General features: G+C 34.5%; 1 protein-coding gene across 1 annotated transcript in view; it reads left to right on the forward strand.

The window, feature by feature from the left end:
• Nucleotides 1-19,436, forward strand: part of wdr7 (WD repeat domain 7) — a 111,964-nt gene that overhangs the window by 9,249 nt on the left and 83,279 nt on the right. Inside the window, exons 9-16 of the mRNA XM_079847554.1 lie at nucleotides 850-952; nucleotides 1,987-2,100; nucleotides 6,438-6,585; nucleotides 6,851-7,099; nucleotides 8,474-8,694; nucleotides 10,799-10,994; nucleotides 13,029-13,243; nucleotides 18,351-18,584. Of these exons, the coding sequence (XP_079703680.1) occupies nucleotides 850-952; nucleotides 1,987-2,100; nucleotides 6,438-6,585; nucleotides 6,851-7,099; nucleotides 8,474-8,694; nucleotides 10,799-10,994; nucleotides 13,029-13,243; nucleotides 18,351-18,584 (1,480 nt within the window). The remainder of the gene's footprint in view (nucleotides 1-849; nucleotides 953-1,986; nucleotides 2,101-6,437; nucleotides 6,586-6,850; nucleotides 7,100-8,473; nucleotides 8,695-10,798; nucleotides 10,995-13,028; nucleotides 13,244-18,350; nucleotides 18,585-19,436) is intronic.

Below are 19,436 nucleotides of genomic sequence, written 5' to 3' on the forward strand. Positions count from 1 at the left end.
AGAATTGCAAAATGGCTTGTTATAAAGTCGCAAAGGCTGAGATTTAATTAAATATATGCACTGCGTGTTTCAGAGTGAAGCGCGACACCGTGTTCATTTATGCGTGAGCATCTTATGATCCAGTGCTTTCAGAGTCAATTTGCAGTAAAAACGCTGTAAAAATGCGGTTCATTGACAAATTGACATTTCTGCGGTTTTCCACCAAAATGGTTTAACATTCGAAAATTAAGAAATTACGAAAGCCAACAGCCATAAATATTAGCATTATAATTTTACGGTTATATTGTAAAATAAAATCATTATTGCTATTATTATTGTTATTTTTATTATTAAATATTATTGAAATGCTTATTAAATACCTCATCTTATTTTGTTTTTATATTTATATTTTATTTTTTATTTAATTGTACTACTGCTACTACTACAAATAATAACACTTATTATTTTATAGTTATATTGAGGCATATATTTGTTAAATCTTATTTTAAATCTTTTTTTTTTTTTAATCAGAAAAATCGCAATTAGATTTGTTCCCCCTGAAACCATACACACACAAACAAACTACCAACAAATATCCACTACAAACTACAAATATATTACTATATACTTGGAAACTATCAACACATGCACACTTGCAAATAACTGCACACACACCTACACGTCTACATATTTACTATCTGCAAACATATGACTTAAACAAAACGTACCTATAAGTTACCTAACAGCACACTTTCAAAACTAACAATAACCACACACTCACAGACTGTAAAACATCCAGCTATGACACACACACTATCATCCCGTGAGCTCAGAGCTTCAGCCCATTAACAGTATCTGTGTGTGTGTCAGTTGTCTCCCGGCCAGCGAACACTTCCGCAGCAGCGTCGGGAAGAAGCCGGAAGGGTCCATCCCTCCTCTGGTGTACAGCATAGCCGACCGCGCCGACAAACAGGTCAGACACACACATACACACATGCACACACACACACACACACACACACACACACACACACTCACTCACACGCACACACACTCACTCATGTGCACACACACACACACACACATTCACTCTCACATACACACACTCACGCACATGCTCACACACACTCATTCACTCTCGCACGCACGCACACACACACACACACACACACACACACTCACTCACACGCACACACACTCACTCATGTGCACACACACACACACACACACACACACACACATTCACTCTCACATACACACACTCACGCACATGCTCACACACACTCATTCACTCTCGCACGCACGCACACACACACACACACACACACACACTCACTCACACGCACACACACTCACTCATGTGCACACACACACACACACACACATTCACTCTCACATACACACACTCACGCACATGCTCACACACACTCATTCACTCTCGCACGCACACACGCACACACGCACACACACACACACACACACACACACACACACACAATCATGTGTGCAAATGCATTGATGCAAACAGGATATGCAGTGGAATAAATGTATGCCAGACTTCACTTTATCAATTACAAATTGATTGGATTTGTGGAAAGTGGGCAAGTGCAAACCAGACTTAAGTCCGGTGGTTCAAGAGGTTCGAAACTACAAGACAATACATTTTGATAAAAGATTATTTCAGTTTAATAACATCACAGATGAGTCAGTCACAACAAGCAGGAACTAGAAACATGAATTAAGAAAGTCAGTTTTGATCTCATGTGACTAATTCTCTATCAATCATTGACTTCTAGTTCAGTTTCTTTATAAATAAACCAAGTCCAAATTTTTAAAGGGAAGTTCATGTGTTGAATTCGTCTTCAGTTTGTGTTCTGTCAATATTTGTTCCTGTTAGTCTGTTCCTGTATATGTTTATGTGTCACCAGTACAGTAGTTTGTGTCTGTGTTTGATTTGATTATGATTTTGCTCTCTGTCTATTGTCGCCCCCCCGTCCCTTGTCCCAGCCGGAGGAGGGGTGGGAGGGGCCGTGTGTTGTGGTGCGTCTCCCTGACGACGCTCCCGATCCCGAGCTCTACTCTCCTGAAATGCAATTCCTCCAGCGGCCTCTAGAGGCACCAGTAAGCCCATCCCACAGCGAGGCGCAGGCGCACACGCCAACAGCTCTACACGCATGTTTATATATGCGCCAGGCATCCAGTCAAACAATACTGACATACTTAATTTTGATTGTGACTATTTTGTTTTGCCAATTGTAAATTGGGCTGCACGATATTGAGAAAAAATGTGTTTCTGCGTTACGAGGAAACACTGGAAGTTTCAGCATTTCACTCGAATAGCTTGAATTGTGAAAGAATAAATCGTTCTAGAATGATTGGCGTGATTTTGTTTTGGGAAGTACATTTGCATAGAAATTTAAAAAATAAAAATGAAATAAGGTTGAATAATTAATTAATAATATTTTAATGTATTTTATTAAATAGTACTTAAATATAGAATAAAATTAAAGGTTTACTTTTTACAAGAAGTAAACATTTAAAAAAAATCTTTTTTATAGTTTTTATAGGTTACATAAATATAATAATAAACATTAATAATAATAACATATAATTTAATATATTATATAGTATTATATTATATAAATACTGCATATATTATATTATACTACATTTTTATTATATTTTTTATTCATATATTTATTAGGGTTGTCAAAATGATTAATCACAATTAATCACATCAAATATAAAAGTTTGTGTTTATATAATATAAGTGTGTACATAAAAAAAAAAAAAAAAAAAAAAAAAAAAATATATATATATATATATATATATATATATATATATATATATATATAGTGTGTATGTGTGTGTGAGTATATTTATACACACACATACTGTATATAAATATAATAATATATAAACAAACAGCACTATTTATATATAATATTACTATATATTAATATATTATTATTAAATATATTAAAAAGGAAATATATTGTAATAATACTATTGTCCTGTAAAAAAAATTTAAATGAGCAATAAAATTTGTTATTTTACTGTAAAATTACTAATATGTGCATCTTAATTTCTCCATTTTCAAATGATATATCATCAAACTTTTATTTTGACAGGTTTCTGGCAAATGAATAAATAAATAAAAGTGCTGCCGGTTTCAGAGTTCAGTTGTTCATTCACACACTCACAAAACAACTTGATTCATAGGAAACCAGACTCTGACACACTATCATGAGCTACACGTGTGTAAATGACGTGCTTCACTCTGAAACCAATAGCACAAATACTGTATTTACTTGATTAAATCGCTTGACAATCACACTGAGCCATATTGCAATATCGATTAGAATTGTGCAGCCCTAAAAAATTCCACACAGGATTTGCATCTGTGAATATGATTGGATGTCCTGAGAGCTCCCTGTGGTGTTCCCGCCTCCGTTTTGCTGTCACTCACTCTGATTTGCTAAGTCTCATGCTCCTCCCACTAAAACGACCAATCATTGACTTTCCCCTCACCCGTCTTCACGCGGTGAAGGTGCATGCAAAGTCCCAGAGCTTCTTTACAGTCGCTTCTGCTTCTTACGCTTGTTTTCTCGTCTGTTTTAGACGGATGCATTCAATTAAAAGGTTCATGTCGTAATTTTAGTCCTTTTAAGATCTGAAACGTAGTGTTACACAACTAAGTGTGTCGTTGACTAGTCGCTCTTCTGTTTCTTCGGCTGATGTTTTTGTGTTTTTCCTTTGGTTTGAAGTGTGCTGGTGTGTTTTTAGCATGTTTTAATGTGGGTTTAATAATAAAATAAATAAAATTTGAAATTATATTATTTATTTTATATACAAATGTTATGTGTAAATATAAATAAATTTAAATTAAGTAAATAAAATGTGAAAATTTTATATATATATATATATATATATATATATATATATATATATATATATATATATATAATTTTCACATTTTATTTACTTAATTTAAATTTATTTATATTTACACATAAAATTTGTATATAAAATAAATAATATAATTATTTAAAATAAAATATAAAGTAAAAGTAAAATATAAAGTAAAATATAAAGTAAAATAAAAATTTCAATGTATATATAAATTTTAGTTTTTATATTAAATGATTTTTATATATGTATGGGAAAATTTGAATTTATATTATTTATATATATATATATTATATAAATGAAGTTTAAAATATGAATATATATATATATTATTTATATATATATATATATATATATATATATATATATATATATATATATATATATATATATTATTATATTTTTTATTATAAATAAATTAAAAATAAAATAATTAAAAATAGGATTTTTAATTAAATATATATAAATATATATAAATAGTGTATTTTGGTTTAAAGTGTGCAGTGTGTGTTTGTTGCATGTTGTATTGTAATGTGTGTGTGATTTGGACCTGTGCACACACACTAGTGTATATATTAAGGGAAGCTCATTGGTGGCACTTTGCACTGTTCTCAAAATAGGATGCTTTGAGAATTCAGAGGACAAACATCAGTAGTGTGTGCATCTGTTTTATACATTGATTTAGCCATTTAAATTGGCCATTCAACATCAATCCATCCCACTTCAGACTCTTGACATGGTAAAATATGCAGAGGAATTGTACATTAAAACATCACTCTCACCATCCTCTTATTTACATGACAGATTATGAAGACAAACATACATTCCTCTGGAATAACATGCACGCTCACAATAAGACCAAGAACATGTATATTTAAGTAATGTGATATGATCATATTTGAGGGACCCCCATCCTAAAGCTAAATATTTTCATGTATAAATATGTCTGAAATATTATTTGAAAATATTTAGTTTCTGTTAATTTACATGATTACGTTTCTACCCACTATAGGACTCTGTTAAGTGTATTATTTATTTATTTGTGTATTTTGATTTTTTTTTGTTATTGTTTATTTGGTACGATAAGGTTCCGTTTGTTAACATTAGTCAACTACTTTAGTTAACCTGAACTAACAATAAAAAATAATTCTAAAGCATTTTTTTATCTTAATTTCATCATTTATTAATACATAATTAAAATCTAAATCTATTAAAATTATTTAATGGATATATATTATGCATTTATTTATTTTAATCTACTTTTTATTGTTTTAATCAATATTTTTTAATCAAATATTAATAATGCATTTTTTACTCTAATCTTTTTTTATTTTTTTTATCTATTTTAATCAAATAGTTATGTATATATTTATTTATTAATACATAATTAATATCTAAATCTATTAAAATTATGTAATGGATATATATTATGCATTTATTTATTTTAATCTACTTTTTATTATGTTTTAATCAATATATTTTAATCAAATATTAATAATGCATTTTTTACTCTAATCTATTTTTATTTTTTTAATCTATTTTAATCAAATAGTTATGTATATATTTATTTTAACTGAATTTTAATTGTGTTTTAATCAATTTATTCTAATCTACTTTTATTATTCATGTATTTTAATCTATTTTTATTATTTTTTTAAATCGTATTATATTTATATATTTATTCATTTTGATCTTATTTTTATTTATTTTAGAATTTTTGACTTTTTTTATTCTGTTCGTCACGGACCCAAACACCCCTGGAATAGACTAGCTTTAAATCCGCTGTAACTCATTGTGGTGAAGGAAACGAGTCCATTCCGCGTCCATTTCCCGTCGATACGTTGGTGTCGTCACTAGAATGGCTGATGTCCCTCATGAACCTGCATGAGGAAACAGATGCTCATGTTTAACAGCTCCAGCATCCATGCACACATCCAGCAGCTGTGTGTGTGTGTGCGTGAGTGTGATTGTGAGTGTGAGTGAGTGAGTGTGTGTGTGTGTGTGTGTTTGTTTGAGCGCGTGTGTGAGTGTGTGAGTGTGTGAGCGAGTGTGTGAGTGTGTGAGTGTGTGATTGTGTGAGTGAGTGAGTGAGTGTGTGAAAGTGTGTTTGTGTGCGTGCGTGCGTTTTTTTTGTGTGTGTGCGCGAGTGCGTGCGTTTGTGTGTGTGTGTGTTTGAGTGTGCGAGAGTGAGTGAGTGAGTGAGTGAGTGAGTGAGTGAGTGAGTGAGTGAGTGAGTGAGTGAGTGAGTGAGTGAGTGAGTGAGTGAGTGTGTGTGAGTGAAAATGTGTTTATGTGCGTGCGTACGTTTTTTGTGTGTGTGCGCTTGTGCGTTTGTATGTGTGAGTGCGTGAGTGTGTGCGTGCGTTTTGTGTGTGTGTGCGTGCGTGCGTTTTGTGTGTGTGCATGTTTGAGTGTGCGTGCGTGTGTGTGTGTGCGTGTTTGAGTGTGTGTGTGCAGTGACTCGTCCTGAGCTCAGGCTGTTGTGCAGATGTTCATGTGTGTGTGTGTGTGTGTGTGTGTGTGTGTGTGTGTGTGTGTGTCTCCCGCAGCTGCTGATCTGTCCCCCGGTGACGCGCTTCTTCCTGGGCCGCCGGGAGCCGCTCCTCAAGCTGCTGCTGCAGGGAGACTCCGCGGGCCGGCTGACGGTGTGGAGCGTCCCGGAGAACACACCCTCACACACACTGTGCTCCGCCACAGGTACTCACGGCAACCCGACTGACTCGCATACTGTTCGGGAAATATCATTTCTCACAATAAACACTAAAACTCTTTACAAACTTTTTTATTTATTTTTCCCACAAACTATTAATATTTTAAACCGTATTGTAACTATTTTTTTTTTTTTTACTTTTTTCACAAACTGAATATTTTAAACACTGAATATTTTAAACAGTATTGTAACTATTTTTTGAACTAACGCTTTTAAAGAAAAGAATAAACATATGATGGGTTTCCCTGGCAGAGCTGCCGGTGTCGGCCAGCATCAGTCTCCAGGAGGCCTTTGATAAGCTGATGCCGTCTCCAGCGGGCATCATTGACCAGCTGAGTGTCCTGGCCGGCTCCAGCGCCCCGGTGAAGGTCACGGCCAGCGTCTACATCCCGTCTCAGGGTCGGCTGGTGTGTGGACGAGAGGACGGCAGCATCATCCTGGTTCCTGCGACGCAGACGGCCATCGTTCAGCTCCTGCAGGGAGAACACATGCTGCGCAGGGGTGAGACTCAGACATCTTATAAACACTTATATCCCCAAGAAATGGCAAGCTGAATGGGATCAGTGTATAACAAACAAACTTAACAAAATCAGTCCTGTGGTTGGTGCAAAACGTTGTGCCCATTTTGAAAATCGCTGGGATCATATTAACTGTAATATTAACTTTGTCATATTAAATTATGTTAACGGCTAAAGATCCTCCTTTATGTATATTAGCATATTTTCATGGACTGTGATAGATTGAACTCTGAACTCTGTTAGAGTTCTTAATTTTTCAGTTGACTAAGATTTTATCCAAGATAAAATTTTAAAACCTATTTTAATCATTTAATCTCTTTCTCTCCATGAATATAGCCGTGGTAGCTGGCATTAAACTATAAACAAAACAAACAAACATTATAATATTATAATTTATTATTAATGTATAATAATATATTGAACATATTATTATTATTATTATTATTATTATTATTATTATTCTTTATGTATTTAAGTATTTTTATTTTGTTTTTTGATTTAAAGTGTTTCCTCAATATTAACACACTATTATTGCTATAAATATTACTATTCTTATTTTATAATATATTATTAATGTATAATAATATATTGAATATATTATTATTCTTTTATTATTTATATATTTCATGTATAAATTTATAGCTTTTTATTTTGTATTTTGTATTTTTTATAACAGTATTGTTAACAATAACCAGTATTGTTTTGTTTTTGTTTTTTGTACAGTTTTTCCTCAATATTAGCTCACTATTATTGCTATTATTATTACCAGTATCATTATACATTATGAATAAATAATATATTATTATTTGTAGTTTATGCATGTAATATTTAATATGTAAAATATGTTAATATCTTTTTATTTTATAATGTATTATTGCTATTATTATATTATAGTATATATATTAATAATGTCTAATAATATATTGAACATATAGTTTTTATATTTAATATTTATGTTATATATTTATATATTTTTTTATTTTGTAATTTATTTTTATTATTAACAGTATTATTAACAATAACCAGTATTGTTTCCTCTATATTAGCACACTGCTATTGCTATTAATATTACCAATATTATTATACATTGTGAATAAAGAATATATTATTGTTATTATATATTATTAATAGTATTGCATTTATAATATTTTTATTTTGATCATTATTATTATTTTATTATTATTATTTGCAACAGTGTTTTCTCCAGAATTATGATTATAATGTCACTGCACCCCCATAACAACATGCTAACAATAACTAGTGTTTGTGTTTTTATTGTTTCTTCACTGTATCTGTGTGTGTGTAACGTGGTTCTCTCTGTGTGTGTGTGTGTGTGTGTGTGTGTGTGTGTGTGTAGGCTGGCCTCCTCACCGCACCCTCAGAGGTCACAGGCACAAGGTCACGTGTTTGCTGTACCCGCACCAGGTCTCGCCGCGCTACGACCAGCGCTCGCTCGTGTCCGGCGGCGTCGACTTCTCCGTCATCATCTGGGACATTTTCACGGGCGAGATGAAGCACATCTTCTGTGTGCATGGAGGAGAAATCACACAGCTGATCGTGCCTCCGGAAAACTGCAGCGTAAGTTTCCTCAACGACACAGGTGAAGTCAGAGGTGTGTGAAAGTGGGTGGGGCTTATTGGTCCTGATGCTTCCTCTGATTGGTCAAGGATGATGACTGTAATCAATCTAGATGTATAGCTCATCACATTATTGTATGGCATTTTTAATTTATGATATATTTTTGATGAATATTTCAAAGAGAGATGAGAAACACTTCATCGGCACACACAGAAACGCAAAAGTCTTCACGGCAACCCGTCAAAATAAGAGTTCTGTTTAACTTGAAGAAATTGTGACAGAAAAATTAAACGTATTTCATAGGGCCCTAAAAATGAAATTTTTGTTAAACTTTTAATAAATTGATGTTGAATTGTATGTTTCATGATTTCAATTGATGAGACATGCTTTTTGATTATTAAAAATTAATTAAACCATTAAAATGGATTCCAGAAAACTTAAAACCGAAAATACAAAAAAAAAAAAAAAAAAAAAACGGAATTTGATGGAGAAAAAAATAACATGTATTTCATAGGGCACTGAAAATGTAATTTTTTTAAAAATTTGAATAAATTGTTGTTAATTGTATAAGTTTCATGATTTCAATTGATTAGACTTGCTTTTTGATTATTAAAATTTAATTAAACCATTAAAATGGATTCCAGAAACATATTTCATAGGGTCCTAAAAATAAAAATTTTGTTCAACTATTAATAAATTAATACATTTATTAATTAATAATTTTATTAATTTATTAATAGTTGAACAAAACAAAAAAAAATTGAAAAAAGTTTCATGATTTCAAATGATTAGACATGCTTTTTGATTACTAAAAATTTGATTATTTTAGTCCCAAAAAATTAAAACAAAAAATAAAATGGAATCCGCAAATATTCTAACGAAAAAAAAAAAAAACGGAATATGGGAAAAAAAATCACACGGATTTCACAGGGTTCTACGAAACTGAATATCATCGCCTGTCAACACAGAAAACTTCACCCAAAAATGAATATTCTGTCATCATTTACTCACCCGCACTTTTTCCCCGTAAAGGTTCCTCTCTAGACATTGAAAAGTTCATCGGCGCTAGACGGCTGCAGAATTTCTAATCTCTGAGTCTCACCTTGGTGACCAATTAGACAGAAACGTCCAGCACTAAATGTCAGGCTCCGAAACGCCATCAAAAGAAAAGCCTGCGCCGTTGCCATGGAAACGCTCCGAGTCTCCCTCTCTTAAGTCCTGTTTGACCTTTCCTGCAGGATTTGTTGTGTAACTCAGTGACCTTACGTGAAGTGGGATGCTCTGCTTTTTGATTCGAGTCGCACTGATATCATTTCCTCCTTCATTGTTGGCAGGTTTTGACTTCTCCGTTGTGTTTTTTCCACATGTTTTTGGCATTTCTCAATTCACCGGCAGCAGCCGTTTCATTCAGTGTGAAAAAAGCGAGACAGGATCGATCAGAGAGCCTCTGTGTGGGGTTTTAATCTTTATTATGAATGAAAATCTCGCCATAATTTAGCTGGTGCTTATTACATGCTCTGAAATAAACTTTAAAGTCCCCCTGTAGTCAATTTATCATCCCTTAAAACTCATCTTTGATCACCAAAATGACATATTTAAACCTTTTTTCCTTGAAAAAAAATGCTTTATCTCTTAAAATATCTTGAATGTAACTCGACACCCTTGCTTCATTTAGTATGCGTGGTTCTATGAATATGCAAATGAGCCCCGCCTCCACTCACTCACCCAGCTCAGAGATCCACTGGTTGACGATCACACGTTGATCTGATTGGTTACAAGGTAGTTTGTGACGTCAGAAACACCAGCGATTGTGTTTTTGAGACTGTCTTTGGTTCACTGCAGTTTTAAGGAGGAAATACTCAGCAATGGTGTCGACTTATGAATTTACACACGCTTTGTCTTAAAACACATTAAAAAAAACACATAGACACATAAACAACATTAAACGCTGGATTTTACAACTTACAAAGGACATAGTACAGAGTTATTAATTTAATATGAATTAGACCCATCATTCTTGACCAATCGGAGACAGCATCTGTGCCTCTAAGCCCCGCCCCTTCCTCTGCTCGCTCATGGTGTTGTGTTTCCTCTCTCTCTGCAGACGCGCGTGCAGCACTGTGTGTGTTCGGTGGCCAGCGATCACTCCGTGGGCCTGCTGAGCTTGAGAGAGCGGAAGTGCATCATGCTGGCCTCCAGACACCTGTTCCCCATCCAGGTCATCAAGTGGAGGCCGTGCGACGACTACCTGGTGGTGGGATGCTCCGACGGCTCCGTATACGTGTGGCAGATGGACACGGGTGACTCCCCTCTCTCTTAAACAGATTTCATTGGACTGTCCTGGGTTTAATACAAGTAGAATGCTCTTTTATGAAGTTACTTCACTTAAAGGGATACTCCACTTTTTTTGGAAATAGGCTCATTTTACAACTCCCCCAGAGTTAAACAGTTGAGTTTTACCGTTTTCGAATCCATTCAGCCGAGTTTCTGATATTTAGAAGAATATCAGTAACCAGACAGTTTCTGGTCTCATTGACTTCCATAGTATATTTTTTTTCCTACTATGGAAGTCAATGAGACCCAAAAATGAAAATTCTGTCATCATTTACTCTCCCTCAAGTTGTTCCAAACCTCTATGATTTCCTTTCTTCTGCTAAACACAAAAGAAGATATTTTAAAGAAGGTTGGTAATTAAACAGTTGCTGGTCCCCATTGACTTCCATAGTATTTTTTTTTTCCTACTATGGAAGTCAATGGGGTCCATCAGTCGTTTGGTTACCGACTTTCTTCAAAATATCTTCTTTTGTGTTCAGCAGAAGAAAGAAAGTCATACAGGTTTGGAACAACTTGAGGGAGAGTAAATGATGACAGAATTTTCATTTTTGGGTGAACTATTCCTTTAAAACACACCTGACATGCCAACTTGAATGGAGATATGTCTCCATGACACAGAATTTCTGCCGATGTCCCTATACGACCTCAAACTTGTATCGTACAGCTCAGGAAATTCCGACACACACAGTACTAGCTGTTCATCCATTTTGATTTCCGCGCTAGTTTGGATGCCCTGTTTTTATTGGCCGCGCAGGTAATCGTCACAGAGCGCAGCGGCAAAAGTTTAGGTAATTTCATCTGCCAGCCCAGAAAAGTTAGTAAAGACATCGTTAAAATAGTCCAAGTGTCTACAGTGGCTCAACCTTAAGTTTATCAAGCGACGAGAATACTTTTTGTGCACAAAAAAAACCCCAAAACAACGACTTCATTTTCTTTGTGTGGGCCTCTGAGTGAGTTCACGAGAGCAACACGACGCATGCGCGAGAACTGGGAAGATGGCGCAGATGGGTCTCGATGTTGTGTTTAAAATGGTTCTAAAGTGTGCATTTCCTGGATGTCCGAACGTGAGAAACCAACGAGAGAACGTAAAAGTGCCTTACCTTTCACACTTTCCCATCACATGATCGTGAGCGTCATCTTCTCAGTTCTCGCTCACTCTCTCCCCCGCAGCGTTAGACACATTAGTGTTTATATATCCACTTACAGCCTGGTATTATTGGAGCTGAGTAGAAGAGAAAACACACACACTCAAACCCACACACACACACACACACACACACACACACACACACACACACACACACACACACACACACACACACTCACACACACACACACAGTCTGGTTCGCTATCTTTGTGGGGACTCTCCATGGACGTAATGGTTTTTATACTGTACAAACTGTATATTCTGTCGCCTTACAATAACCCAACCCCTAAACCTACCCAACACACACACACACACACACACACTCTCACACACACACACACACACACACACACACACTCGCTAACCCAACCCCTAAACCTACCCAACACACACACACACACACACCCTCACTAACCCGATCCCTAAACCTACTCCACACACACACACACACACACACACACACACACACACACACACACACACACACACTAACCCGACCCCTAAACCTACCCATCACACACACACACACACACATACACACACTCACACTAACCCGACCCCTAAACCTACCCAACACACACACACACGCACTCACACTTAACCCGACCCCTAAACCTACCCGTCTCACACACACACACACACACACACAAACACGCACACTAACCCTACCCCTAAACCTACCCATCACACACACACTCAAACACACTCACTCACACACACACTCACTCATAAGCTGTATCAGTGTTTGATGAGTGTAAGTAACAATACAGTTTTTAAGGTTTTAGTTTTAGTGATGCTGACCCTGAGACAGACACGCTGAGTGTGTTGTTCATGTGTGTGTGTGTGTTTCAGGCGCGCTGGACCGCTGTGTGATGGGAATAACAGCGGTGGAGATCTTGAACGCGTGTGACGAGGTGGTCCCGGCGGCTCTGGACTCTCTCAATCACCCGGCGGTGAACCTGAAGCAGGCCATGACCCGCCGCAGTCTGGCGGCGCTCAAGAACATGGCCCAGCACAAGCTGCAGACGCTCGCCACCAACCTGCTCGCCGCAGACAACGCCGACAAGGTCAGAGCCGCGTGTGTGTGTGTGTGTGTGAGAGATATCCATCAACACTGAGCCATAACTGACATTTTAAAGGGATAGTTCACCCAAAAATTAAAATTAGCCCATGATTTACTCACCCTGAAGCCATCCTAGGTGTATATGACATTCTTCTTTCAGACGAATATCAAACGAAAGATTAATGAAAGTATTCATTACTTCAATGAGCTCATTGTATCTGCATTAAATTATTACATTCTTTAAATTAATACATTTTTTGCTAACTGTGACTTTGCATATGTACATTTCTGAAATACTTAGACAGTTACCTCTGATAATAGATCACTCTAAATTGTAATTTGGACTCATGCACTATTGTGTAAAGCACTATTCAAATAAACGTGAATTGAATACAATTGGAGTTATATAAAAAAATGTGGGAAAAAAACAAAAGTGCGTCTGTCCATGATAAAAGTGCATCTATCCATCATAAAAGTGCATCTATACATGATAAAAGTGCATCTATCAATCATAAAAGTGCATCTATCCATAATAAAAGTGCATCTATCCATGATAAAAGTGCATCTATCCATGATAAAAGTGCAGCTCTCCATGATAAAAGTGCATCTATCCATCATAAAAGTGCATCTATATATCATAAAAGTGCATCTATCCATCATAAAAGTGCATCTGTCCATCATAAAAGTGCATCTATCCATCATAAAAGTGCATCTATATATCATAAAAGTGCATCTATCCATCATAAAAGTGCATCTGTCCATCATAAAAGTGCATCTATCCATCATAAAAGTGCATCTATATATCATAAAAGTGCATCTATCATGATAAAAGTGCATCTATCCATCATAAAAGTGCATCTATCCATCATAAAAGTGCATCTATAAATCATAAAAGTGCATCTATATATCATAAAAGTGCATCTATCATGATAAAAGTGCATCTATCCATCATAAAAGTGCATCTATCCATCATAAAAGTGCATCTATACATTATAAAAGTGCATCTATCCATCATAAAAGTGCATCTATCATCATAAAAGTGCAACTATAAATCATAAAAGTGCATCTTTCAATGATAAAAGTGCATCTATCCATCATAAAAGTGCATCTATATTGATATGCATATATATATTATCTATATGATATTCAGCTACAATTAAATGTTTTGCAATAAGACTAAATGTAAATGATATCTAAGTTTTTTATAGTTTTTTTTTTTTTTACCTTATTGGAATCGAAATTAGGAATCGATAAGCAGAATCGAATTCGGAATCATTAAAATTAAAACGATACCCGACCCTAGACAGGAAGTGAACAGAGCGTTACTGACAGACTGGGAAGAGAGGAGCCGCAACAATGGAGAATATGAGGAGAATAATCAACATTCAAGCTGGAAAACCTGATCTAGTAGAGCCTGAAACACTCAGTATAAGCCTGTAATAGGTCCTCTTTAAAAGTGTGCGCTCTTGATGTTGTCCTTGAGAGGACACATTTTTTTACACTTGTCTGTGTTAATGCATTTGTAAAAGAGAGTGTGTTTGTTTTACGTGTGTGTGTATTGATTTAGTAATGGCCCGTGCATCTATAGTTTGTTTCTATCATCGACACACTCGTCTGCTAGTGTTTACTTTACAGCACGCTTGTAAACACACTTCTGCATGCTATGCTCACGCTAACCGTCTACATTTAGAGCTGGCGATGTGTTTAGCATGTCAGATTGTGTTAGTCGTTCTTACTGGCTGTCAGAGGTTTTGTTTGTGTGTGTTTGAATGTAGTCAGAAGTTGCAGTGGAGTCAAGTGTGTGTGTGTGGTGTTGAATGTCCTCTAGAGGGCAGTGTGTGTCCATGATCACTCTCTGTGTGTTTGTGTACATCAGGATATGATGTCGTCACGCTCTGCTTCGTCTTGCGTCTCGAGAACACGTCACACGTGTGTGTTCATAGGCTTGCTGACTGCAGGGAAAAGCTGTGCTAAATGCAAATAATAAACTATAATTAATCATATAAAACTATGAAATGTTGTTGATGTCATGCAGTCAAGTTAATCTTGGGTCACATGACGTAAACTGCTCGTTTAGTGTGTATTTGAATGCCTTGCCTTCATTAAAAGCGTCACGTGACGTGCTGAGATCTAAAGCATATACTGCAGGAGGTTTACAGACGCCTCAGACGCTGCTCTGGTATCAGGTGTCCTGTAATGATGTGTTTAAAATAGCCCAGTGGTTCTGGGACAGCGCTCTGTTCAGCCTAATGATGCGCCTGTGTGTGTGTGTGTGTGTGTGTGTGTGTGTGTGTCAGAGAGAGAGAGAGAGAGAGAGAGAGACTGGTGTGCATTCAGATAGTGTGTGATTTTGAACAGAAATTATGTTACTGAGACCCACATATTTTTTGTTATTTATTTAATTTTATGTATTTTTTTTATTTTTATTATTTATTATTATTTTATCTCAGTCAGACATTTATTAAATTAATTCTGGAATGTTCTAATAATTTAAATGTATTTATAGTGTTTATTCTTATCACAACAGTGTCAGACAGATAGAAATTGTTACTGAGACCTTCATATATATTATTTTATTTTATATATTTATATATTCAGATGATTTTATTTTTATTCTCTATTCTTATAACAACACTGTCAGACAGAAATTATGCAACTGAGACTCGTATATATTTTATTTTGTATATTTTTTATTTTGTATATTTTTTAGTCCTATATTAATTTACTTCTGAAATGTTCTAATAATTTCATATTATTTTATTTTTATTTATAGTGTGTATTCTTGAACACAACAGTGTCAGACAGACAGAAATTGTTACTGAGAAAATCAGAAATAATGTAATAATTTAAGGTGATTATTTATGTATGTGTGTATATATTTATATATATATATATTTATATATATATATATATATATTTATATATATATATATATATATATATATATATATATATATATATATATATATTTTATATATATATATATATATATATATATATATGTATATATATATAGATAGATAGATAGAGAGATAGATAGATAGATAGATAGAGAGATTTATAAAAAAAAATTCATGTATTTTTTTATTTTTTATTTTAATTGCATTTTTCAGTCAGACATTTATTTATTTATTTATTTATTTAGTTCTGAAACACTAATAATTCTGGATGTTTTTATTTCATCTGTATCTCACAGATTTGTCTTCTTTCACTGCAACAGTTGCCTTTTACTTTGGTTTCCCAGAGACCTGAAGGAAAATGAAAGGAGCGAGGCCTTGCGCAAGCTGTGTGTGTGTGTGTGTGTGTGTGTGTGTGTGTGTGTGTGTGTGTGTGTGTGTGATCAATGCGGCCCCTCAGACCGCCATCAGAGCCATTGAACACGAACACAAAGAGCAGACATTGTACGCCAGACTCCAGGAGTCAGACATTACACTGAAGGACACGAAATACAGGACGAGTTTAACACAGTAAATGCATTGCACTTCATAAAGAAAACCGATATCAAAAGAATAATTTCAACTCTAAAACACGATTGCATGAGCCACGTTTAAATTTGACCTTATTGCACGGCCTTCTGGGTCATTTATCTAATGCTCTGTGCATTTTTATGTTCAGCCACAGAAGTTTTGGTTAGGAAGCGCGTCTGAATCGGGCCGGTCGTAAACATCCTCCCTGATGTCTCTAATGGATCGCAGGTGCTTTGTTCATCGAATTAACATTGAATAACAATTAGCAAGCTCGCTATTTAATACGGGCCGACTGGAAGCAGATGAGATGAAATGAATGCTGGAGGGCTTAATGAGCATTAGAGATTATTACACAGATCATGAAATAAATAGATTATCCTGCGCGCTGAGCAACTTTTGACTGATGTGTTTGAAGAAGACTTGCTGATTACTGCTGTTATAATGAGCTGTGTGTGAGGAGGGCTTGAACACATGCAAACGCATCCGATTCACCCTGCAGATAGAGGAACACGGATTTTATTTGGAGAACATGGAGCCTGTTTTTAGAATGATTCATCTGCTGATTTTCATTTCATTAACTCATTCATAAGTTCATGCGTTTTAATAATTAAAAAAAATGTTTTATTGATTTGAATTTATTGTTTTTAATTTAGTAATTTATTGAATTAATGTATTAATGTATTAATTTATTTATGTTAATTCATTAATTGTTTATTAGTTTATATATAAATTCTATGTGAGTGAGTCATTGAATCATTCAAATGTCTGTATGAGTGAGTCATTGAATTATTCAAATGTTGATATTAGTGAGTCATTGAATCATTCAAATGTCTATATGAGTGAGTCATTGAATCATTCAAATGTCGATATGAGTGAGTCATGGAATCATTCAAATGTTGAAATGAGTGAGTCATTGAATCATTAAAATGTCAATATGAGTGAGTCATTGAATCATTCAAATGTCGATATGAGTGAGTCATTGAATCATTCAACTGTCAATATGAGTGAGTCATTGAATCATTCAAATGTCGATATGAGTGAGTCATTGAATCATTCAACTGTCAATATGAGTGAGTCATTGAATCATTCAAATGTCGATATGAGTGAGTCATTGAATCATTCAAATGTCGATATGAGTGAGTCATTGAATCATTCAAATGTCGATATGAGTGAGTGAGTCATTGAATCATTCAAATGTCGATATAAGTGAGTCATGAAATCATTCACTCAAACCGATTTAAAAAAAATGTATTCAAACATTTTTAAATAGACTGCAGCAATTAACATTTAGTCAGAACCTCTAGTAAATGACTATTTATTTAGTTTAGATGTCTGTTCAGAGTGGTGATCTCTATTTGAAAAGAAAAAAGAAATTGTGATTCTCAGTTCATCCAGAATCGCGCAGCTCTATTTTACAGCGAAGTGTGTTTGACTCTCTGCTCGTCCGCTCTCACTGCTGTTTCCTTTTCATCATGGAGACGCCGGAGCAAAATCATTGACCCGAGCTTCTTTGTTGTTCCAGAACAGTCACAGACACATTTTTCTTGCTGTCTCTTGTAAAGTTGTTCCTTTTATAGAAGGTTTTCTTTGAATCAGTGGCACAAAACGGCCTGAAAAAACCCCATTCTTCTTTCTTGTTTGTAGGGGAACCTTCCCAAATACTCCCACAACTCTCTGGTGGTCCAGGCCATGAAGACGAACGTCACGGATCCCGACATGCACGTGCTGTTCTTCGACGTGGAGGCCGTGATCATCCAGCTACTGACGGAGGAGGCGCAGCGTCCCAATCCCACTCTCGTCTCCCCAGAATCCCTGCAGAAAGCTCCCGGCGGGGCCGACAAGAGCGGCTCGTTCCTGGCCAATAAGATTTTCAAACAGGTCAGACTCTTGAATGTTTATTTTTTTCATATCACTGAACAAAAGACTATCGCTGTCCTGCAATCCACTTTACAGTCAACCTTATAAACCTGTCTAATGTGTTCTTGCGTTTCATCTGCAGATCAATTGAATTGATCCGATGGTTGGAAAATCCCTTATTGGGGAATTTAAATGTGGTTCAGGGGGAAGTGATTAAATGCATTTACAATTTTATTTGTTTTTAAATAATTGTATTTATTATTATTTGTTATATAATTGTCCTAAATTAAGCTTAAAAAATAAATATTTTAAAAAGATTATTTATTTATATATATATATATACACACTATATTTACTTAATTTAATTATAATTGTTCTATACAAATATTTTAAGACACTATTTTTAAATAATTGTATTTGCTATAATTCGTGATATAAAAGTACTAAATTTAGATAATAAACAAGTATTTAATAAAAAAATGTGTGTGTGTTTGTGTGTATATATATATATATATATATATATATATATATATATATATATATATATATATAACATTTTATTTTGTATATTTTTATAAAGATGTGTTTTTATATAAAATGATATCATTTTAGGAAGATAATAAATATTATTTATAATTAATTTGAATTGTATTTTTTATCAAATAATAAAGTAACACGAGTATAATAATAAATACTATATTTACTTATATATTTATTATTATAAATTATATTTATTTGTATTTATATTTAATGGTTTTATATTTTATAAACATGTTATTTTTACATGTTTATTTTTATAGGAATAAAAATCTATATTAAACACTATAGTTTAAGATTAAAAATGAATGATTAAAAGTAGTTAACAGGGTTATT

The sequence above is a fragment of the Squalius cephalus genome, assembly GCF_949319135.1.
Source record: "Squalius cephalus genome assembly, chromosome: 17".
In the NCBI taxonomy this organism is placed as follows: Eukaryota; Metazoa; Chordata; class Actinopteri; order Cypriniformes; family Leuciscidae; genus Squalius; species Squalius cephalus.